The sequence below is a fragment of the Ictalurus punctatus genome, chromosome 1 (genome assembly GCF_001660625.3).
Source record: "Ictalurus punctatus breed USDA103 chromosome 1, Coco_2.0, whole genome shotgun sequence".
NCBI lineage: Eukaryota > Metazoa > Chordata > Actinopteri > Siluriformes > Ictaluridae > Ictalurus > Ictalurus punctatus.
In genome coordinates, this window is record NC_030416.2 from 2,919,969 (window position 1) to 2,939,790 (window position 19,822).

Below are 19,822 nucleotides of genomic sequence, written 5' to 3' on the forward strand. Positions count from 1 at the left end.
CAAAGATGAAACTTTAGAAAAGGCTTGATTTAGTAGAAATGTTGCAACGATTACCTACATGGACATGAAAGAAGACAGGGATATTGGATTAAAAAAAAATGAGCGTGCATGAGAAGTGAGAGCTAGGTTGGTTAAAGGATTTTTAATAGCAAGGTCTTTGAGAAAATTTTAACATGAAATTTGATAACGAAGGCAGGATGAAAAGAAAACATTTTGAGACTTCAAATGCTTAACTACTGTGTAGGAACCAGACATCGTGTTTGGCCCACGATACTTTATATACACGTAAGGAAAGAACATCAGGAATGATCTATACTTTACACAGATTTTATATTCCAGCTCACATAAACACACTTATGAGATACAGGAGTTTGGGGACTGTGTGTGTGTGAGAGATAAATGAAACCATAGGTTATGTGTGTTCCTGTGTCTCTGTGACTGCTTGTGCTTGATGGCACTTTTTTGATGACATCACGTCGAGGACGTCATACTTTGCTTTAAAGCATAAAGCACGTGAGACGTCCAGGTGGAGGCGGAGCTTCAGTCGAAATAAACAGGAGAGTCTAGGACTTCGAATTCAGGAAGTCATATATCTCTCTGTCTCTGTCTCTTCTCGATCTCTTGCGTACTAGTTCTGGAAAGTATGCGTTGTTGTACGGTCTGTCTCTCTCCTCCGACTCCTTCTGTCCATCCTTGGCTCCGCCCACTCCATTCCTCTGGTCCAGCAGGGCCTGAGCACGTCTCCTCTCCTCAGCTTCCCTCTGCAGTCGCTCCGCACGCAATCGCTCCTTCAAGCTGAACAGTAGGGCAGATCGATTTATTGTTTACTCAAGGCTTGTTTAGCGACAGTTCACTTTCACTTTCTTTTATATGTCTCTCTATCCATGTGTGTATCCTGTTATCTATTTTCCCTTTCTGTCTATTTATACCTTCCCATTTATTTATCTAATCTGTACCTGTCTATTTATAAAAAAAAAAACAACAACATCTGTCTGTACGTCTGTCTATCTGTTCATCGGTGTATCTGTTTATCCAAACATTCATCCAATCTGTCTATCTGTAATTATGTTTCTGCCATCCAAGCAACCATCCACCTGTCTGTCTAACTATCTACGTGTATCATCCATCCAGCCACCTCTCTGTCTATTATCCATCCATTCATTCACCCATCTACCTGTCTATTATCCATTCATCCATCTACCTATGTCTATTATCCATCCATTCATCTATCCACCTATCTATCTATCTATATCTATTATCCATCCATAAATCCACCTATGTCTATTATCCATCCATCCATCCATCCATCCACCTATCTGTGTCTATTATCCATCCATCCACCTATCTATCTATGTCTATTATCCATTCATTCATCTATTCACCTATCTATCTACCTATCTATTATCCATTCATCCATCCATCTATCTATGTGTATTATCCATCCATCCACCTATCTATCTCTCTATGTCTATTATCCATTCATTCATCCACCTATCTATCTCTCTCTCTCTGTCTGTATTATACATTCATCCATCCATCCACCTCTCTCTGTCTATCTGTATTATCCATTCATACATCTATCTATCCACCTTTCTCTTTATTATCTATCTATCTATCTATCTATCTGTATTATCCATTCATCCATCCATCCACCTATCTATTATCCATCCATTCATCCAGCCACCTATCTATCTCTCTGTCTGTCTATCTGTATTATCCATTCATCCATCCATCCATCTATCTATCTATCAACCTTTCTCTTTATTATCTATCTATCTATCTATCTATCTATCTATCTATCTAGCTATCTCTCTATCTGTATTATCCATCCATCCATCCATCCATCTATCTATTATCCATCCATTCATCCAGCCACCTATCTATCTATCCACTTTTCTATGTTTATCTTTCCACCTATCTATGTCTATTATCCATTCATTCATCCAGCTACCTAGCTCTCTGTCTGTCTATCTGTATTATCCATTCATCCATCCATCCATCTATTATCCATCCATTTATCCAGACACCTATCCACCTTTCTATATTTATTATCTTTCCACCTATCTATCATCTATGTCTATTATCCATCCATCCACCTATCTATCTATCATCCATTCATTCATCCAGCTACCTATCTCTGTCTATATGTATTATCCATTCATCCATCTATCTATCTATTATCCATCCATTTATCCAGACACCTATCTACCTTTCTATGTTTATTATCTTTCCACCTATCTATCATCTATGTCTATTATCCACCCATCCACCTATCTATCTATCTCTCTATGTCTATTATCCATTCATTCATCCACCTATCTATATATCTATCTCTCTGTCTGTATTATCCATTCATCCACCTATCTATTATCCATCCATTCATCCAGCCACCTATCTATCTCTATTATCCACCCATCCACCTATCTATCTCTCTCTATGTCTATTATCCATTCATTCATCCACCTATCTATATATCTATCTCTCTGTCTGTATTATCCATTCATCCACCTATCTATCTATTATCCATCCATTCATCCAGCCACCTATCTATCTATCTATCTCTGTCTGTCTATCTGTATTATCCATTCATCCATCCACCTATCTATCATCCATCCATTCATCCAGCCTCCTATCTATCTATCTATATGTATTATCCATTCATCCATCTAGCCACCTATCTAGCCACCTATCTATCTGTCTGTATTATCCATTCATCCACCTATCTATCATCCATCCATTCATCCAGCCACCTATCTATCTATCTATCTCTATGTCTGTCTATCTGTATTATCCATTCATCCATCTATCCACCTATCTATCATCCATCCATTCATCCAGCCTCCTATCTATCTGTCTATATGTATTATCCATTCATCCATCTAGCCACCTATCTATCTAGCCACCTATCTATCTATCTTTCTATCTATCTGCCTGCTCACCTATGTCTATAATCCATCCACCTGTCTGTCCATCCATCTAATCTGTTTAAGAAATGCTCTGATATGTAAATGAATTGAAACGAGACGACTCTCCTCACCTCCCGGCACTCGTCCTCTCCCCTTTATCTCTCTTCTCCTTCTTCTTGTGCTTTTTCTCCTTCCTGTCTTTCACTGCCAGAGCTTTTTTGATGTCCTTCAGAGGGTCCAGACTGTCCTACACAGGTACACAGGAACAAGCAGACACATTTCCCACTTAAATACATCATTCATATAGGACACGTTATTGATGCATCACACACACAGTGTGTATTATTATTATTACTATTACTGTTAAGATTCACAGTACCTTTAACTTCCGGTCCTTCTTCTCTCTCTCCTCCTCACTTATAACCTTCCTTTTGCCCTTGTCTTGTCTCTCTCTCTCCTTCTCTCCATCCTTGTCTCTCTCTCTCTCCTTCTCTCCGTCCTTGTCTCTCTCTCTCTCCTTCAGATACCAGGGAGTGGCCTCAGTACCAGGGGCGGGGCCAAGAGACACCAACAGACCAATAGCACGCTCCTGTTTCTCCTGATCGACAAGCAAAAGAAAACGAGTCAATCAGCGTCACAATGGTGTGCGTGTGTGTTTCCCGAAAAGCTCAGTGGGTGTGACTTGGATGTAAAACTATATTCCTCCCAAAAGGACAACGTGTGACGTTTACTTTTTTATTATTCATTTAAATATGTTACTGTTTAATAGGCAGAAGATCCTAATTATTACGCTGCCTAGAAGAATAGTTAGTGAGCACGACTCAATTACTCATCTAATGCACTCCTCTATTAACGGGACCCAACCGACAGGAAGTGGGCTGGATGCTGGGGTGGAAATACCATGCTTTACTTGATCACTCATTCTTTCCAGATTGTAGAACTTAGTTTTATAAGTTCCGACGACACGTAATGCATTACATCTCTCTACAGTGGCAGAATAGTGCACCGGGTGCCATTATTGATGCGTGTGAAAGACCTGGTGCCAGTTCTCTGCTCTGCTCTGACAGTGTCGGAAAGTAAGCAGGTGTACACCGCATTACCGGTCGTAACAGAACTGCCCTCACGCTCACTGTTTATGAAACGTTATGGCTTTATCGAGTCATGCGTTATGTTCTTCACACGCACCTTCTCCTCTTTCTTCTCGTGCAGGTACTCGGCGTTGCCTTTCTTCTCCGACGAGTCCTCCAGAGGAAACAGGTTGAGATGCTCAGTCCTGCCGGTCTCTCCACACGTCTCTCCCTCGTCCCCCTGTCCTGCTGTGTGATCGAGCGCCGCGCGGGATTTCCTCCGTAGATACGCTGTCCGAGCCTTCAGGGAAGGAGAGGGAAAAAAAATTAAAAACATGCAGCATCAGAATCACTAACAATAATAATAAGACTTTTAATTGTGATTCATGACTTTTTTATGCTCAGATAAACTTACTGACTTCCACACTTTCATGACAGATTAACCAAAATTTTAATTACATGAGTATTTACACATGCATACAAGAATACAATAAAAAGTTAAAAAATGTAAACAAAAATCTTCTAAAACAATAGAATTAATATATAATGTAAATATATTATAAATGAATATAAACATTGGTTTAAATCATATCTTATACCCGTATGACGGGGTTGCCATGGTTACCTCTTGCTCCGCGAGCTCTGCGCGCCGCCGTAATTCTTTCTCCTCCTCGGCCGCGCGCTCTTCGTCTCGACGCACGCGCGCGACGTTGTCTTTATTGCGCACGTGCCAACTCTTTTTCGGCAAAATATTCATGTTTTCTTTTGCGAGAAAGGTAAATGCAGAAAATAAACAAAATACACGAACAAGAAGCCGAATCTATGGCCTTTAATTCGGGGGGAAAAAAGTAAGCCGAAAGAGGCTAATCGAAAAACACGATAACGGGCTAAATAGCTAGCTGACGTTAGCTAGCGTCCAAAATATAATTCGAATTTAGTCACCCAGATTAATCTAAAGTCTATTTTGAAGTCTACTGTGAATTAACATTTCGCCCATGTAAACATTCAATGTTACTTGTCGACGGTTTCGGAACCGACGACAAGTAAACAACGGAAGTAGCCGTACGTAACATGGCAACGTCATCACGTAAATGAGTCCGTACGACCTAGTGGAAAGACCAGTGACGACCACAAGATGGCGCCCAGGATAGAGAACAATCGACCGACAGCGCTCTCGGCCAATTAAAACAGCCTTCCGACACGCCCCCCCCTTAGGTTTGGTACGCCCATATCTTACGACACGCCCGTTGCTCTGACCTGCAGGGACCATTGCCACCCCAAAGCCGGAGGTTTCCTCTTAAACTATTTAAATAGTTAACGAATTTTACAGTAATATCCCATATAATTACTGCAACTAATCATTAAGTCAAAAATAGTTCCATAGTATGATCTTTAAGCAGAAATTGACACAAAATAGACACTTTGTATATACATTTTTTTTTTTTTACATTATATAACAGCATACAGTATAGCAAGCCGTCTCAGAGTAGGTATGTAGGTAATTATAGTGAAAAAAAAACAGTGGTCACAGTTATAAAACTATTTCCATGTGCATCTGTAGAGCATCCTACTTCACATACAAACAGTAGTATAGTAGAGTCGTAAAGCAAAGTAAATTGTTTATGTACATTTTGCCACTATGAAGTATAAAGGAAAACAATAACGATGTTGGTATGAGTCTATTGCCTTTTCATATGACACGACAGGAACGTCAAACGTCTCTTTCATAAAAGCCACCATTCGTAAAGTCTCTAGCTGGCATTGCTGGTTCTTCATCTGTCTCGAATGTAGAATTGTAGTGTTCTCCCCATCGTGGCACAGCATCTCTTGCTCCTCTGCTGTCTCTTAGTTCTGGTTCTTGTTCGTTTCTGGAAACCTCTGCGCTCAACTCCTTGATCTGTTTGACCAGGAACTGTTTATCTCGTCCTTCCTGTATCGCCAGGGAGAAAGCATGCGAGATAGCAAACAGAGAGCATTTTAGTATTCATACGTTATGAGAGAACATTTACAGTTATGTAAAAAATATATATATTTTAGAGAAAAAGTGTAATGGGCGCATTAAAAAAAAAACAGAAGCAGGCCCTCATGGTAGCATATAAAAATAATGACAGAAACATGATGTAGTCAGTCAGTTACTGGCTGTAGTGTATCTGATGCACTCACCTGTTTTTGTTGTTTCTTCAGCAGATTAACAGTTTTCCCATAAACTGAAACCAACACAGCCACGTAGCACATCACCACACTGCAGAAGAGTACAGTTGGTAGTTTACATTGTGGTATATATATTTATATACATACATACACACATATATATTTTACCACAAGCTGCAAATTTTGTCTTTATTATGTCCCACAACATTAAATGCAACTATAAACAGGTAAAAGTATGATGGGCTATTTTTTTTTGTGCCATAAGAGGAATAAACCTCTTTAGGACTCTTTAAGACAGACAGACAGACAGACAGACAGATCACTTACCATGATAAGATGAAGAGCGGGATGGAGAAAGCCTGTGAGCCAATAAACAGCAGAAACTTCTGCGTTGTGTTGGACAGCGAGTTGAAGGAATCAGGAATGACAGTCCACATGGAGGAGGAGAAACGGAATGGACCGCAGCCATACGACGGATGAATACTGCAGATAATAATAAAAATAATAATACAGTGCTGCTGGAGAGATTTCTTGGGTATTATATTTGTACAGCCCATAGCTAACCAGCTGAATAATCACCCAGCATGTTAAATGGCTAGATTTCTAACTATTAATCAGTGAGTGTGTGTGTGTTGACACACCTAGCTACACTGTAAATAAGCACCACACTAGAGAGCACCCAACCGAACAGAAGAACCAGGAAGAAGAAGAAGTTGGAGCTCGTAGAGCGAAACGTCCTCACCGCCGGACGACAGTTCTGGAATAGAGTGACCTGAAGAAGAAAAAAAACGAGAGAGAGAGAGAGAGTGAGAGAGATGCACATACAGTGGTTGTTGAAAGTTGTGAACCCTTTAGAATTTTCTGTATTGCTGCATAAATGGCCTAAAACAACATCAGAAGTCCAAAAAGTAAATAGAGAACCCAATTAAACAAATGAGACAAAAATATTATACTATATAAATATTGTAAATATTGAAACACTTGTTCTTATTAGAAAAAAACTTCAGTAATCAATATTTATCAATGCATCAATATTTAAATGAACCTATAACTAATTTATTATTACCACTATTACTACTACTACTACTAATAATAATACCTTTTTGCAGTAGAATATGATGATGAACTTGATGGTGTTGATGAGCGGCAGTATGGGACAGAACAGAGCGCCGCACCACACTACAGTCTGACTGTAAACAAGCGCTAACACGTTTGACGCAACAACAAACTCCTGACGACCCACCCACTGAGCCAGCTTACACGAGCAGTGATCCACTACCAGCCTGTAACATACACTTCAGTTAGGTCCAAATCTTTGAGTCCACAATAATAATAATAAAAAAAATTCATATGAAACTGAAATCTATCTGAATACTCTGTTCCCTTTATATATTTCAAATTATGATGATTGATAAACAAAGAGACAGACAGAGAAATTACAGAACAGATGGACTAACCTGCGAGGAAACTCCACCAGTACCATCACCAAAATCGTAATAAGAAAGTCGAACAGCGTCAGTTTGTACATTTCCTGCCCAACACGTGTCTCCCAGCACTGTGCGTGCGATGGAAGATAATGAAACAAAAAAACTCAATAAACAACACTGTATGAAGAAAATATAGAATAAAATTCAATATTTCCCACAGGATTAAAACATATTGCTAAATATGTTCCCACAGGAGGCTATTGCTAGCTAAATTTACCACAGGATGTTATTAATAGCTAGCTAAAGTTACCACAGGAAGTTTTTACTAGCCAAATTTACCACATAAGGTTATTACTACTATTACCACAGGATGTTATTAATAGCTACACTTACCACAGGAACAAGAAGCTATTACTAGCTAAATTTACCACAGGATGTTATTACTAGCTAAATTTACCACAGGATTTTATTACTAGGTAAATTTACCACAGGAAGTTATTACTAGCTAAATTTACCACAGGAAGTTATTACTAGCTTAAATTTACCACAGAAAGTTATTACTAGCTAAATTTACTACAGGAAGTTATTACTAGCTTAAATTTCCACAGGAAGTTTAATAACTAGCTAAATACTAGCTAAATACTAGGTAAATACTAGCTAAATTTACCACAGGATGTTATTACTAGCTAAATTTACCACAGGATGTTATTACTAGCTAAATTTATCACAGGAAGTTATTACTAGCTAACTTTACCACAGGATTTTATTACTAGCTAAATTTACCACAGGAACAGGATGTTATTACTAGCTAAATTTACCACAGGATGTTATTACTAGCTAATTTTACCACAGGAAGTGATTACTAGCTAAATTTACCACAGGAAGTTATTACTAGCTAAATTTACAACAGGAAGTGATTACTAGCTAAATTTACCACAGAATGTTATTACTAGCTAAATTTACCACAGGATGTTATTACTAGCTAAATTTACCACAGGAACAGGATGTTATTACTAGCTAAATTTACCACAGGATGTTATTACTAGCTAATTTTACCACAGGAAGTTATTACTAGCTAAATTTACCACAGGATGTTATTACTAGCTAAATTTACCACAGAAACAGGAAGTTATTACTAGCTAAATTTACCACAGAATGTTATTAGTACCTAGATTTACCACAGGAAGTTATTACTAGCTAAATTTACCACAGGATGTTATTACTAGCTAAATTTACCACAGGAACAGGATGTTATTACTATCTAAATTTACCACAGGATGCTATTACTAGCTAAATTTACCACAGGAAGTTATCACTAGCTAAATTTACCACAGGATGTTATTACTAGCTAAATTTACCACAGGAACAGGAAGTTATTACTAGCTAAATTTACCACAGAATGTTATTAGTACCTAGATTTACCACAGGAAGTTATTACTAGCTAAATTTACCACAGGATGTTATTACTAGCTAAATTTACCACAGGAACAGGATGTTATTACTATCTAAATTTACCACAGGATGCTATTACTAGCTAAATTTACCACAGGAAGTTATCACTAGCTAAATTTACCACAGGATGTTATTACTAGCTAAATTTACCACAGGAACAGGAAGTTATTACTTGCTAAATTTACCACAGAATGTTATTACTAGCTAAATTTACTACAGGATGTTATTACTAGTTAAATTTACCACAGGAACAGGAAGTGATTACTAGCTAAATTTACCACAGAAACAGGAAGTTATTACTAGCTAAATTTACCACAGGATGTTATTACTAGCCAAATTTACCATGGGATGTTATTACTAGCTAAATTTACCACAGGATGTTATTACTAGCTAAATTTACCACAGGAACAGGAAGTTATTACTAGCTAAATTTACCACAGGATGTTATTACTAGCTAAATTTACTACAGGATGTTATTACTAGTTAAATTTACCACAGGAACAGGAAGTGATTACTAGCTAAATTTGCCACAGAAACAGGAAGTTATTACTAGCTAAATTTACCACAGGATGTTATTACTAGCCAAATTTACCATGGGATGTTATTACTAGCTAAATTTACAACAGGATGTTATTACTAGCTAAATTTACCACAGGAAGTTATTACTAGCTAAATTTACCACAGGAAGTTATTACTAGCTAAATTTACCACAGAATGTTATTACTATCTAAATTTACCACAGGAACAGGAAGTTATTACTAGCTAAATTTACCACAGGAACAGGAAGTTATTACTAGCTAAATTTACCACAAGAACAGGAAGTTTTTACTAGCTAAATTTACCACATGAAGTTATTACTAGCTAACTTTACCACAGGAAGTTATTACTAGCTAAATTTACCACAGGATTTTATTACTAGCTAAATTTACCACAGGAAGTTATTACTAGCTAAATTTACCACAGAATGTTATTACTAACTAAATTTACCACAGGATTTTATTACTAGCTAAATTTTACCACAGGATGTTATTACTAGCTAAATTTACCACAGGAAGTTATTACTAGCTAAATTTACCACAGGATGTTATTACTAGCTAAATTTACCACAGGAAGTTATTACTAGCTAAATTTACCACAGGATGTTATTACTAGCTAAATTTACCACAGGAACAGGATGTTATTACTAGCTACATTTACCACAGGATGTTATTACTAGCTAAATTTACCACAGGAACAGGAAGTGATTACTAGCTAAATTTACCACAGAAACAGGAAGTTATTACTAGCTAAATTTGCCACAGGATTTTATTACTAGCTAAATTTTACCACAGGATGTTATTACTAACTAAATTTACCACAGGAAGTTATTACTAGCTAAATTTACCACAGAATGTTATTACTAACTAAAATTACCACAGGATTTTATTACTAGCTAAATTTTACCACAGGATGTTATTACTAGCTAAATTTACCACAGGATGTTATTACTAGCTAAATTTACCACAGGATGTTATTACTAGCTAAATTTACCACAGGAAGTTATTACTAGCTAAATTTACCACAGAATGTTATTACTAACTAAATTTACCACAGGATTTTATTACTAGCTAAATTTTACCACAGGATGTTATTACTAGCTAAATTTACCACAGGAAGTTATTACTAGCTAAATTTACCACAGGATGTTATTACTAGCTGAATTTACCACAGGAAGTTATTACTAGCTAAATTTACCACAGGAAGTTATTACTAGCTAAATTTACCACAGGAACAGGAAGTTATTAGTAGCTAAATTTACCACAGGATGTTATTACTAGCTAAATTTACCACAGGATTTTATTACTAGCTAAATTTACCACAGGATTTTATTATTGGGTAAATTTACCACAGGAAGTTATTACTAGCTAAATTTACCACAGAATGTTATTACTAGCTAAATTTACCACAGGATGTTATTACTAGCTAAATTTACTACAGGATGTTATTACTAGTTAAATTTACCACAGGAACAGGAAGTGATTACTAGCTAGATTTACCACAGAAACAGGAAGTTATTACTAGCTAAATTTAACACAGGATTTTATTAGTACCTAGATTTACCACAGGAAGTTATTACTAGCTAAATTTACGACAGGATGTTATTACTAGCTAAATTTAACACAGGATGTTATTACTAGCTAAATTTACCACAGGAAGTTATTACTAGCTAAATTTACCACAGGATTTTATTATTAGGTAAATTTACCACAGGAAGTTATTACTAGCTAAATTTACCACAGAATGTTATTACTGGCTAAATTTACCACAGGATGTTATTACTAGCTAAATTTACTACAGGATGTTATTACTAGTTAAATTTACCACAGGAACAGGAAGTGATTACTAGCTAAATTTACCACAGGAAGTTATTACTAGCTAAATTTACCACAGAATGTTATTACTATCTAAATTTACCACAGGAACAGGAAGTTATTACTAGCTAAATTTACCACAGGAACAGGAAGTTATTACTAGCTAAATGTACCACAGAATGTTATTACAATCTAAATTTACCACAGGAACAGGGAGTTTTTACTAGCTAAATTTACCACATGAAGTTATTACTAGCTAACTTTAACACAGGATGTTATTACTAGCTAAATTTACCACAGGATTTTATTACGAGCTAAATTTACCACAGGAACAGGAAGTTATTACTAGCTAAATTTACCACAGGAAGTTATTACTAGCTAACTTTACCACAGGATGTTATTACTAGCTAAATTTACCACAGGAAGTTATTACTAGCTAAATTTACCACAGAATGTTATTACTAACTAAATTTACCACAGGATTTTATTAGTAGCTAAATTTTACCACAGGATGTTATTACTAGCTAAATTTACCACAGGAAGTTATTACTAGCTAAATTTACCACAGGATGTTATTACTAGCTAAATCTACCACAGGAAGTTATTACTAGCTAAATTTACCACAGGATGTTATTACTAGCTAAATTTACCACAGGAACAGGATGTTATTACTAGCTAAATTTGCCACAGGATGTTATTACTAGCTAAATTTACCACAGGATTTTATTACTAGCTAAATTCACCACAGGATGTTATTACTAGCTAAATTTACCACAGGATGTTATTACTAGCTAGATTTATCACAGAATGTTATTACTAGCTAAATTTACCACAGGATGTTATTACTAGCTAAATTTACCACAGGATGTTATTACTAGCTAAATTTACCACAGGATTTTATTACTAGCTAAATTCACCACAGGATGTTATTACTAGCTAAATTTACCACAGGATGTTATTACTAGCTAAATTTACCACAGGAAGTTATTACTAGCTAAATTTACCACAGGAACAGGAAGTTATTAGTAGCTAAATTTACCACAGGAACAGGAAGTTATTAGTAGCTAAATTTACCACAGGATTTTATTACTAGCTAAATTTACCACAGGAAGTTATTAGTAGCTAAATTTACCACAGGAACAGGAAGTTATTAGTAGCTAAATTTACCACAGGATTTTATTACTAGCTAAATTTACCACAGGAAGTTATTACTAGCTAAATTTACCACAGGATGTTATTACTAGCTAAATTTACCACAGGAAGTTATTACTAGCTAAATTTACCACAGGAAGTTATTACTAGCTGTCTAGTTAGCTACCACAGAAGGTTAAATATATATATATATATATATATATATATATATATATATATATATATATATATATATATATATATATACACACACACACACATGCATACATACATATATATGCACTGATATGTGTTTTCTACATATTATTGATTATCTGATACTGTGTGTTGTTGTTCTTGTTTACCTGATACTGTGTGTAGTTGTAGCTGCAGGGTGAACAATTTTGTGTGTTTCCCTGACATGTGATCTGTTCCCACAGTGTGTACAAGAGTACACCTAAACTCACTAAACGTAGGATCACGGCCCTGAACAGAGGGAGGAAGGGAAAAAAAAGTTATGTTATTTTGTATAATTAGAAAGATTATTTAGACCCCATATACACTGATAATTGATTACACAGTATATTGTGATATTAAACAAGTCACCTGGCCCTTTTCTACTATACAAAAGCTGCTGTTAGCAAGTTAGCTAGGTAGCTATAATATTATTTGGAGATGGCCAGGAGTTGTTTCCATGGTTACTTTTATTTATCCGAGCTACTTAAGCAAGTAAAGTACGCTAACAACTTCCTAGCATAGGATCATTAGTAAGTTAGCAATGTTCTTCAGCTTGCTCTTCATTACAAAAGAAAATAATACAATATTAGAACATGATTCTGTGTTGTCCCTGTGTGTGTTTATGTGTGTGTCTAACCGTAGCAAAGCAAAGATCACAGTGACACTAGGTGAGTATTTCTCCAGCCTAGCGATCTGGTCACACAGAAAAGGAACGACAAAATTACTAGCCGTTATAACCATTGAGGGCAGATACTCCAGCAGCAATCCCACGATGCCTTCCTGTTGTTGAGACTGAAAAAAAAAGAGACCAAGATACACTCATTAGTTGTTTCTCACCAGGCTTTCATTTTTATACAGCCATTGTTGTATTTTCGACAGTATGGTCTTCGCCTGTAATTCTGGAGCTGACGTCAAATGACTTAATGCTAAACGAATGATTTTAGCCACTCGTTTTAGCACTTCTCTCTTAGGAAAAACTGAATCAGAGAATATTCTATAACTGGACGGTCAGAAAATCATGTAGACATAGTTAATAGTTTTTTCTGTCAGCTAGTGTGATTCATTAGCTAGTTTAAAATCTGTACCTGGAAATCACCAGCTACAAGTGTGCTAGCTAATCTAGCTATTTAGCCGGATAGCTGCTGAGCATTTACGAGGCACTCTTCAAACATTTCCCTTTATTTGAAGGACTTCTTAAAATGTTTATTACTATAATGACTGATACTAATATACTTCCATTTAAAATAACTAAAAGTTGTATTTTTTGTGAAATGAGACTTTTGCTAGCAACTAAAGCGTTTTAGGTAAAACCGTGTTTTTAAACATGGTTTTACCTGACTGTACTGGGTTGCATTGCCGATGGCAAAGAAAGCGCCAACTATCATTGCCAGAGCGATGAGGCCTAGGAAGAATCGGAGGGAATACAGAAAGAACGCTTGAGAGAGAGTGAGAGACTCAGCCTTCCTGTTAATCCTCTCCTCCTCCAAATCCACCTGAGAGAAGAGAGAGAGAGAGAGAGAGAGAGAGAGAGAGGGAGAGAGAGAGAGAGGGAGAGAGAGAGAGAGAGAGATGCAGATAAAGAGACATAAAGGTCGGGTGTTTGGAAGGCTCTAATATTGGTGGTTATTGACAGACATTAAAATTAGCCATTTTGTTTGCAAAATTAAGGCAATCCTGTACATTCTGTTAGACTCCTAATCAGGAAGTAATGCTCCAGAAAATAATTAAAGTAAGGTATTGTTTTTTAGGTCACATTGGAACACACTTTCGACATGGGAACACAAACATTCAATACATTTAGGTGGCTAAACTCATGACAATACTGTTGCTAGGCAACGGGAGCATAATCTAGCTATTGACAGAGACTAATGATTTCACTAGATAGCACATAGCGCCTAAGTTATGTAGACAAACATGACGTAATCAATAATGCTTAGCATTAACCACTAACCAAACTGCAACAGGCTGGGCCATATTGAGAAACGTCAGAACATTTTGACTGCCAAAGACATGATGAAAATGATCGCATTGGAGGCGTATCCAAAATGTGGGCGTGTCATTGAATCCATATATGGAATTAAGATCATCTCCTTGTGCGTATAGCTTGATTTTTAGATCAAATTCATATACATAAACGTTCATAATCTTGAGAGTTCAGCGCAATCGTTTTACGGTTTTGTCTAACTGAACAGGAAGTGGCGCTCACCTGTAGCCGATAGCGCAGGTTGTTGTGTTTTACTCTGGCAGCTCGTTCATCCTGGAGGCCGTGATCCCACCCTGTAAAAACAAGCACACTGTACCCTCCTAAGCGTCCTCCATCCATCGCCATGACAAGCCGCGCCACTCCACCCATCCTGTTGACCAATCACAGGCTGTCATTCATTGTATGCATACATTTAGCGCTTGGATAGATGTATGTAGATGCTACGTAAGCAAAGGTATTACCGAACCACGATGCATAACAGGCAAAACAGGAAGTAGAAGGCAGCGCTGAGCAGGTACGCCAGTGGAATGTTGTATGAAAACCCGTTGCTTGTGACCTCGGTGTTATTATAAAATCCATAGAACAGGAATGAGTACTCCATGAAGCCCTGGAAGAGGACGAGGAACAGGAATGCTACGCTGTTAGAAAGCTCTGACACTGGAGACAACTTCATGAAATGCTAAATAAACATTGTCTTACAGGAAATTTTACCATATCAACAATTACACACTTTTTTAATCCATTTATGTGAAGCGTCCATTTGCAGAGCCAGAACTACTTTCCAAACTCTGGTGTGTTTATCATGATGTAACTAAAATATTTCAAGTCATTCTTATCACCACTGATTCCTGTTACGTAAAGTGATAATAGCGGCCATGTGATGTCCGTGTGATACTCTGGTTTATTACTATTAGATTAGTATTAGAGTTCATAGTTCAATGAGTCAAATATCATAAGCACAAAAACACACACTCGAGAACTAAATCTGGAATGTGATGTGTCTGTGTGTGTGTGTTTGTTGTACCGTTCCTGAGAGCAAATCCAGGAAGTAGGTGTAGTAAACGGTGAGAGCTTGAGGCTGAACATCGTAACGCAGACAAACCTCCACACCTGCATCAAAAACAGAGATCTCATATGCAGATGCAGATGCACAATAAAGACTTTATGAGGAGTTTAAAAAAAATGAAACAGTAATCCAATCAGAAACGGACCAATGATGGTACAGCGGCGGAGACAGGACCACAAGTTACTGCTTATGGTATAAATAAAGTTTCTTAAATTGAATAGAAAGAAACAAAACTGAGTGGACTCAGTGGATTAATAAATAAACAAACAAATAAATAAATAGCAGCTTTTACCTGAAAGGTTGATGGCGGAAACGAGTGCAAGACCGCTGGAGTTGACCGAGTAGAAAACGATGCTGGGGATGATCACGAAACCAGCCATCAACAGGAAGGACAGGAAGTTTAGAACAACAAGGAACCTCAAGAACAAGAAATACGACTGGACGCCTCCTCCAAAATGTCCTGTTGAGGGGAAAAAAAACAAAAACATTTCCAGTTCCTTTCACTTGGTTCTTCTGAGCCCAGAATAAATCTATATGATTTTTTGTTACCTCCGATCTGGTGCATGGGCCTCCTCCAGAGCTGGACGAAAGATAAAATGCTCGACAGGTCCTCACGAAAACGCCGAAAGGACTTGGAGTGACGGAAACGCCAGGAACCCCAACTAGACACAACGGGGATTCGCATCTGCTGCACCTGCCTGAGAGACAGAGACAGAAAAAGAGAGTGAGAGAGAGAGAGACATGCCTGACTGGCAGCTATATTGGTATGTACTTTTCATGATATAATTTTATAACTAATTAAAAAAATCAAACACATATTATACCGTATAGCTTTCTTCAGTCCCATGTGAAGCGGCAGCTCTCTCAGATTTTGCATTTTGTTGGAATTTTCATCCTCTCCGTCGTCGACCTCAGGACGTGAGGCCCAGTCAATCTGCACTGCACCCTCGTTCACGTCGCTGAAAGGAGCTTTGCGTGCCCTAAGGGAGCCATAGAGGCCGCTGCTATAGTCTGGAGCAGGGAACACGGCAGGGAAAGGAAATGATGGGTACGGTGAGAGAAAAACAACCGTGTGGACTGTGCAGGATGCTAAATCCTGTACAAATTGGAGGCTCTAGTTTGAGACCTCGCAGGTTCTCATCTAGCAGCTTCTTGGCCAGCGAAATCACGCAACGGAAAAAATTTCCCATCGGGCCAGTCCAACTTGCACGAGGTGCTTCAGGAAGCATGGGGTGAAATTTCTGCAGATTACCTCAACAAACTAACAGCTAGAATGCCAAAGTTCCCCAAGGCTGTAATTACTGCAAATGGAGGATTCTTTGACGAAAGCAACTACTTTGTTATTTTAAGCAGAAATCATTGTTTCTAACGCTAGTCCATGTCTCGACTCTATTCGCTATTCATTTAGCAGCTTATTTGACGAACATATGTGAGTTTTTGTGGAAAATGCGAAATCTGTGAGTAACTTTTGAACAGAAGCATATACACTTAGGTCCATAAGTATTTGGACAGTGGTACAATTTTCATGATTTTGCCTCTGTACATCATCACAACCGCTTTGAAATGAAGCAGTCGTTTAACCGTAGGAGTTACAGCCGTTTTCTTGGCTTGGCTAGATGTTGTGAAGGGGTTTTTCTCTTCATCAAGGAAAGAATTCTGCGGTGTTCCAGGTCTTTCTCATGTCGCTGAGCTCGCCAGTGCGTTCCTTCTTTTTAAGAATGTACGAAATTGTTGATTTTGGCCACTCCTAAAGTTTCTGCTATCTCTCTGATAGGCCTGTTTTGATTTTTTTTCCCAGCCGTATCCAACCGTATATTTGGATTTCCAATTATCAGCTATCAAATACAAATTCAACACTTGGAATCAACTCTAGATCTTTTATCTCCTTAATTTGTCATGAAATAATGAGGAAACAGGCCGGACCTGCCCATGAAACCGCTGATCAATCAATTGTCTGATTACTTCTGAGCCTGTGAAAATGTATAAGACACAGAACCTTAATAAGGTTCTGAGTGTTGGTTAAAAAGAGCCATGGATGCCATTTATGGTTTAGTTCTCTAAGATGTCCTCCCAACAGAAAGACACTACATAGGGTACATCTGATTCACTTAATCACAGCTTTCTGACTAAAAGAGACTAGTACTTTAAGAAATAAAAATAAATAAAATCAAACAAAGCTTATATTAATGTATGACACACGATACAATCCTACCTGCTGTGTTTAATTGTCTCAGCTCCATTAGAAGTGCACTAGATCCACCTTCGAGTAATGAAATACCAACACCAAGCACTCAAACACTCATCAGTCTAAATGACGTAAAGTCTGTAGTTACTGCCAAAAAAACCCATATGTGTGTGTAAGTGTGTGTATATCCAGGATTTTCTCGGGCCTGGACTTTGAGCTTGAAATAAAAGTGTCTTAGAGACACTTCCTTGTATGAGAGTGCATTAATCTCCCATTGTGAGGTCAGTATGTGTGTGTGTGTGTGTTTGTTTAGCGGTAGAGTTGCAAATTAATCCGAGGGGGATGAACCACTGAACAGGTTTGGCCTCAACCTAAATATTTGTTTCTGTTCTTAGCAGAACAATGGCTATTTCCAGGCTCTGTTTCAAACCATACTCATTATTCACTATACACTGTAGGTCACATAAATGCGGACACTCGACTCTGGATTTGTCACAAACCACTAATATTCACGATAATGTAGGACACATAAACGTTGTTAGTCCACTATGGACGAATCCCAAACCCCACACACACTATTCACTATTTTTTGTAGAACAAATAAACACCGTCAGTCCACTGTGGACATGTCCCAAACCATACTCATTATTCACTATACACTCTAGGTCACTTAAACACCGTCAGTCCAATGTGGACGTGTCCCAAACCACACTCATTACTCACTATACACTCTAGGTCACTTAAACACTGTCAGTCCACTGTGGACATGTCCCAAACCACACTCATTATTCAATGTACACTCTAGGCCACTTAAACACCGTCAGTCCACTGTGGACGTGTCCCAAACCATAAAACAGCCAATGTAACGGCACTAACTAGTGAATTGGCAAGTGTATTACCCAAAATGCAATGTGAGCAAACGTGCTGTTAATAGAAGTAAGCTAACATTTATTAACTATCACATACCGTAGGCGTAGCACTGAATGTAGCAAGCTAACTAGCATTACACAAGCTACTCTGGTATTTAGCTATATTAGCTAAATAATAATAATAATAATAATAATAATAATAATAATAAAAATAGCTAGCTAGTTCAAGACTATTCCTCAGTATTATGCTAGTTAGCTTTGTTAAATACAGCGTTTATTCAGTAGTCTTATGACCCGTATAGCTAGATAGCATAAGACTGAGGGATGGCCACTGAACTAGCTTGCTAGTTTGGTAGTTAGCGATTATTACTGCATTAAATAATACAAAAATATTATATAATAAAGTAAAGGAGCTCATTTACTCTCGAGTACTGTGCTAATATCATTACAACATCATCACGCTAAAGACAGAAACAGGAGCTACTGTGTGTTAATGGCTGCCGGTTACCATGGAGATCAGGGCAGATCGAGGTGTGCATGTAGTTAGAATTTATCTGGACTGATACAAGAGTGTGTGTGTGTATGTGTGTGTTAAACATTTACTGTCTCTTCCAGGAAATTCAAGCTTCCTGCTGAGAGCGGTCATAAAGTGTGACCACACATACACAGCATAATGACATGTTTTCCTATAAATAATATAACTAGCTATAAATAATTATCATTATCCATGTTCTAAACCACATAATGCTCACTACCATAGTGCACTACTCTCATACGCAGTCAGAACAGAAGGACTGAAATCCCACAATGCCCTGCTATGGGCTAGTGCCCAAACAATGCACTCCTGTTTACTGTGGTTTGGGACACGTCCACAGTGGAATGATGGTGTTTATGTGGCCTGCAGTATATACTGAACAATGTGTGTCATTTGGGATACGTCCACAGTGTTTATGTGGCCTAGAATATATAGTGGTTAGTGCGTGTGGTTTGGGACAC

At 37.6% G+C, this 19,822-nt stretch overlaps 2 protein-coding genes across 2 annotated transcripts; both read right to left on the reverse strand.

Annotated features, from left to right (window-relative positions):
• Positions 1-123: 123 nt before the first annotated feature.
• Positions 124-5,055, reverse strand: leng1 (leukocyte receptor cluster (LRC) member 1). The gene is made up of 5 exons (XM_017480642.3): positions 4,599-5,055; positions 4,092-4,274; positions 3,286-3,504; positions 3,038-3,153; positions 124-795 (listed from the first exon to the last, which is right to left on the reverse strand). The coding sequence occupies exons 1-5, from the start codon at positions 4,728-4,730 to the stop codon at positions 564-566; spliced, it is 882 nt and encodes a 293-aa protein (XP_017336131.1). The 5' UTR covers positions 4,731-5,055; the 3' UTR covers positions 124-563.
• Positions 5,056-5,349: 294 nt separating this feature from the next.
• tmc4 (transmembrane channel-like 4) lies at positions 5,350-18,671 on the reverse strand. Its single transcript, XM_017465600.3, has 16 exons — positions 17,985-18,671; positions 16,597-16,783; positions 16,322-16,470; positions 16,065-16,232; positions 15,731-15,816; positions 15,168-15,313; positions 14,929-15,076; positions 14,057-14,215; positions 13,360-13,514; positions 12,851-12,971; positions 7,582-7,679; positions 7,224-7,407; positions 6,766-6,896; positions 6,452-6,607; positions 6,137-6,215; positions 5,350-5,903 (listed from the first exon to the last, which is right to left on the reverse strand). Exons 1-16 carry the CDS (start codon positions 18,010-18,012, stop codon positions 5,685-5,687), a joined length of 2,214 nt encoding a protein of 737 aa, XP_017321089.1. The 5' UTR covers positions 18,013-18,671; the 3' UTR covers positions 5,350-5,684.
• Positions 18,672-19,822: the final 1,151 nt, after the last annotated feature.

Excerpts from the sequence above, each read along its gene's own strand:
- leng1 (XM_017480642.3), bottom strand. The coding sequence starts at position 4,730 with ATGAATATTTTGCCGAAAAAGAGTTGGCACGTGCGCAATAAAGACAAC. Across the intron at positions 3,505-4,091 it reads ACGAGAAGAAAGAGGAGAAG|GAGAAACAGGAGCGTGCTAT; the intron begins GTGCGTGTGAAG and ends CTTGTCGATCAG. Across the intron at positions 796-3,037 it reads GAGAGGACGAGTGCCGGGAG|CTTGAAGGAGCGATTGCGTG; the intron begins GTGAGGAGAGTC and ends CCTACTGTTCAG.
- tmc4 (XM_017465600.3), bottom strand. The coding sequence starts at position 18,012 with ATGGAGCTGAGACAATTAAACACAGCAG. Across the intron at positions 15,077-15,167 it reads CTGTTATGCATCGTGGTTCG|GATGGGTGGAGTGGCGCGGC; the intron begins GTAATACCTTTG and ends ATTGGTCAACAG. Across the intron at positions 5,904-6,136 it reads TGAAGAAACAACAAAAACAG|GAAGGACGAGATAAACAGTT; the intron begins GTGAGTGCATCA and ends CTGGCGATACAG.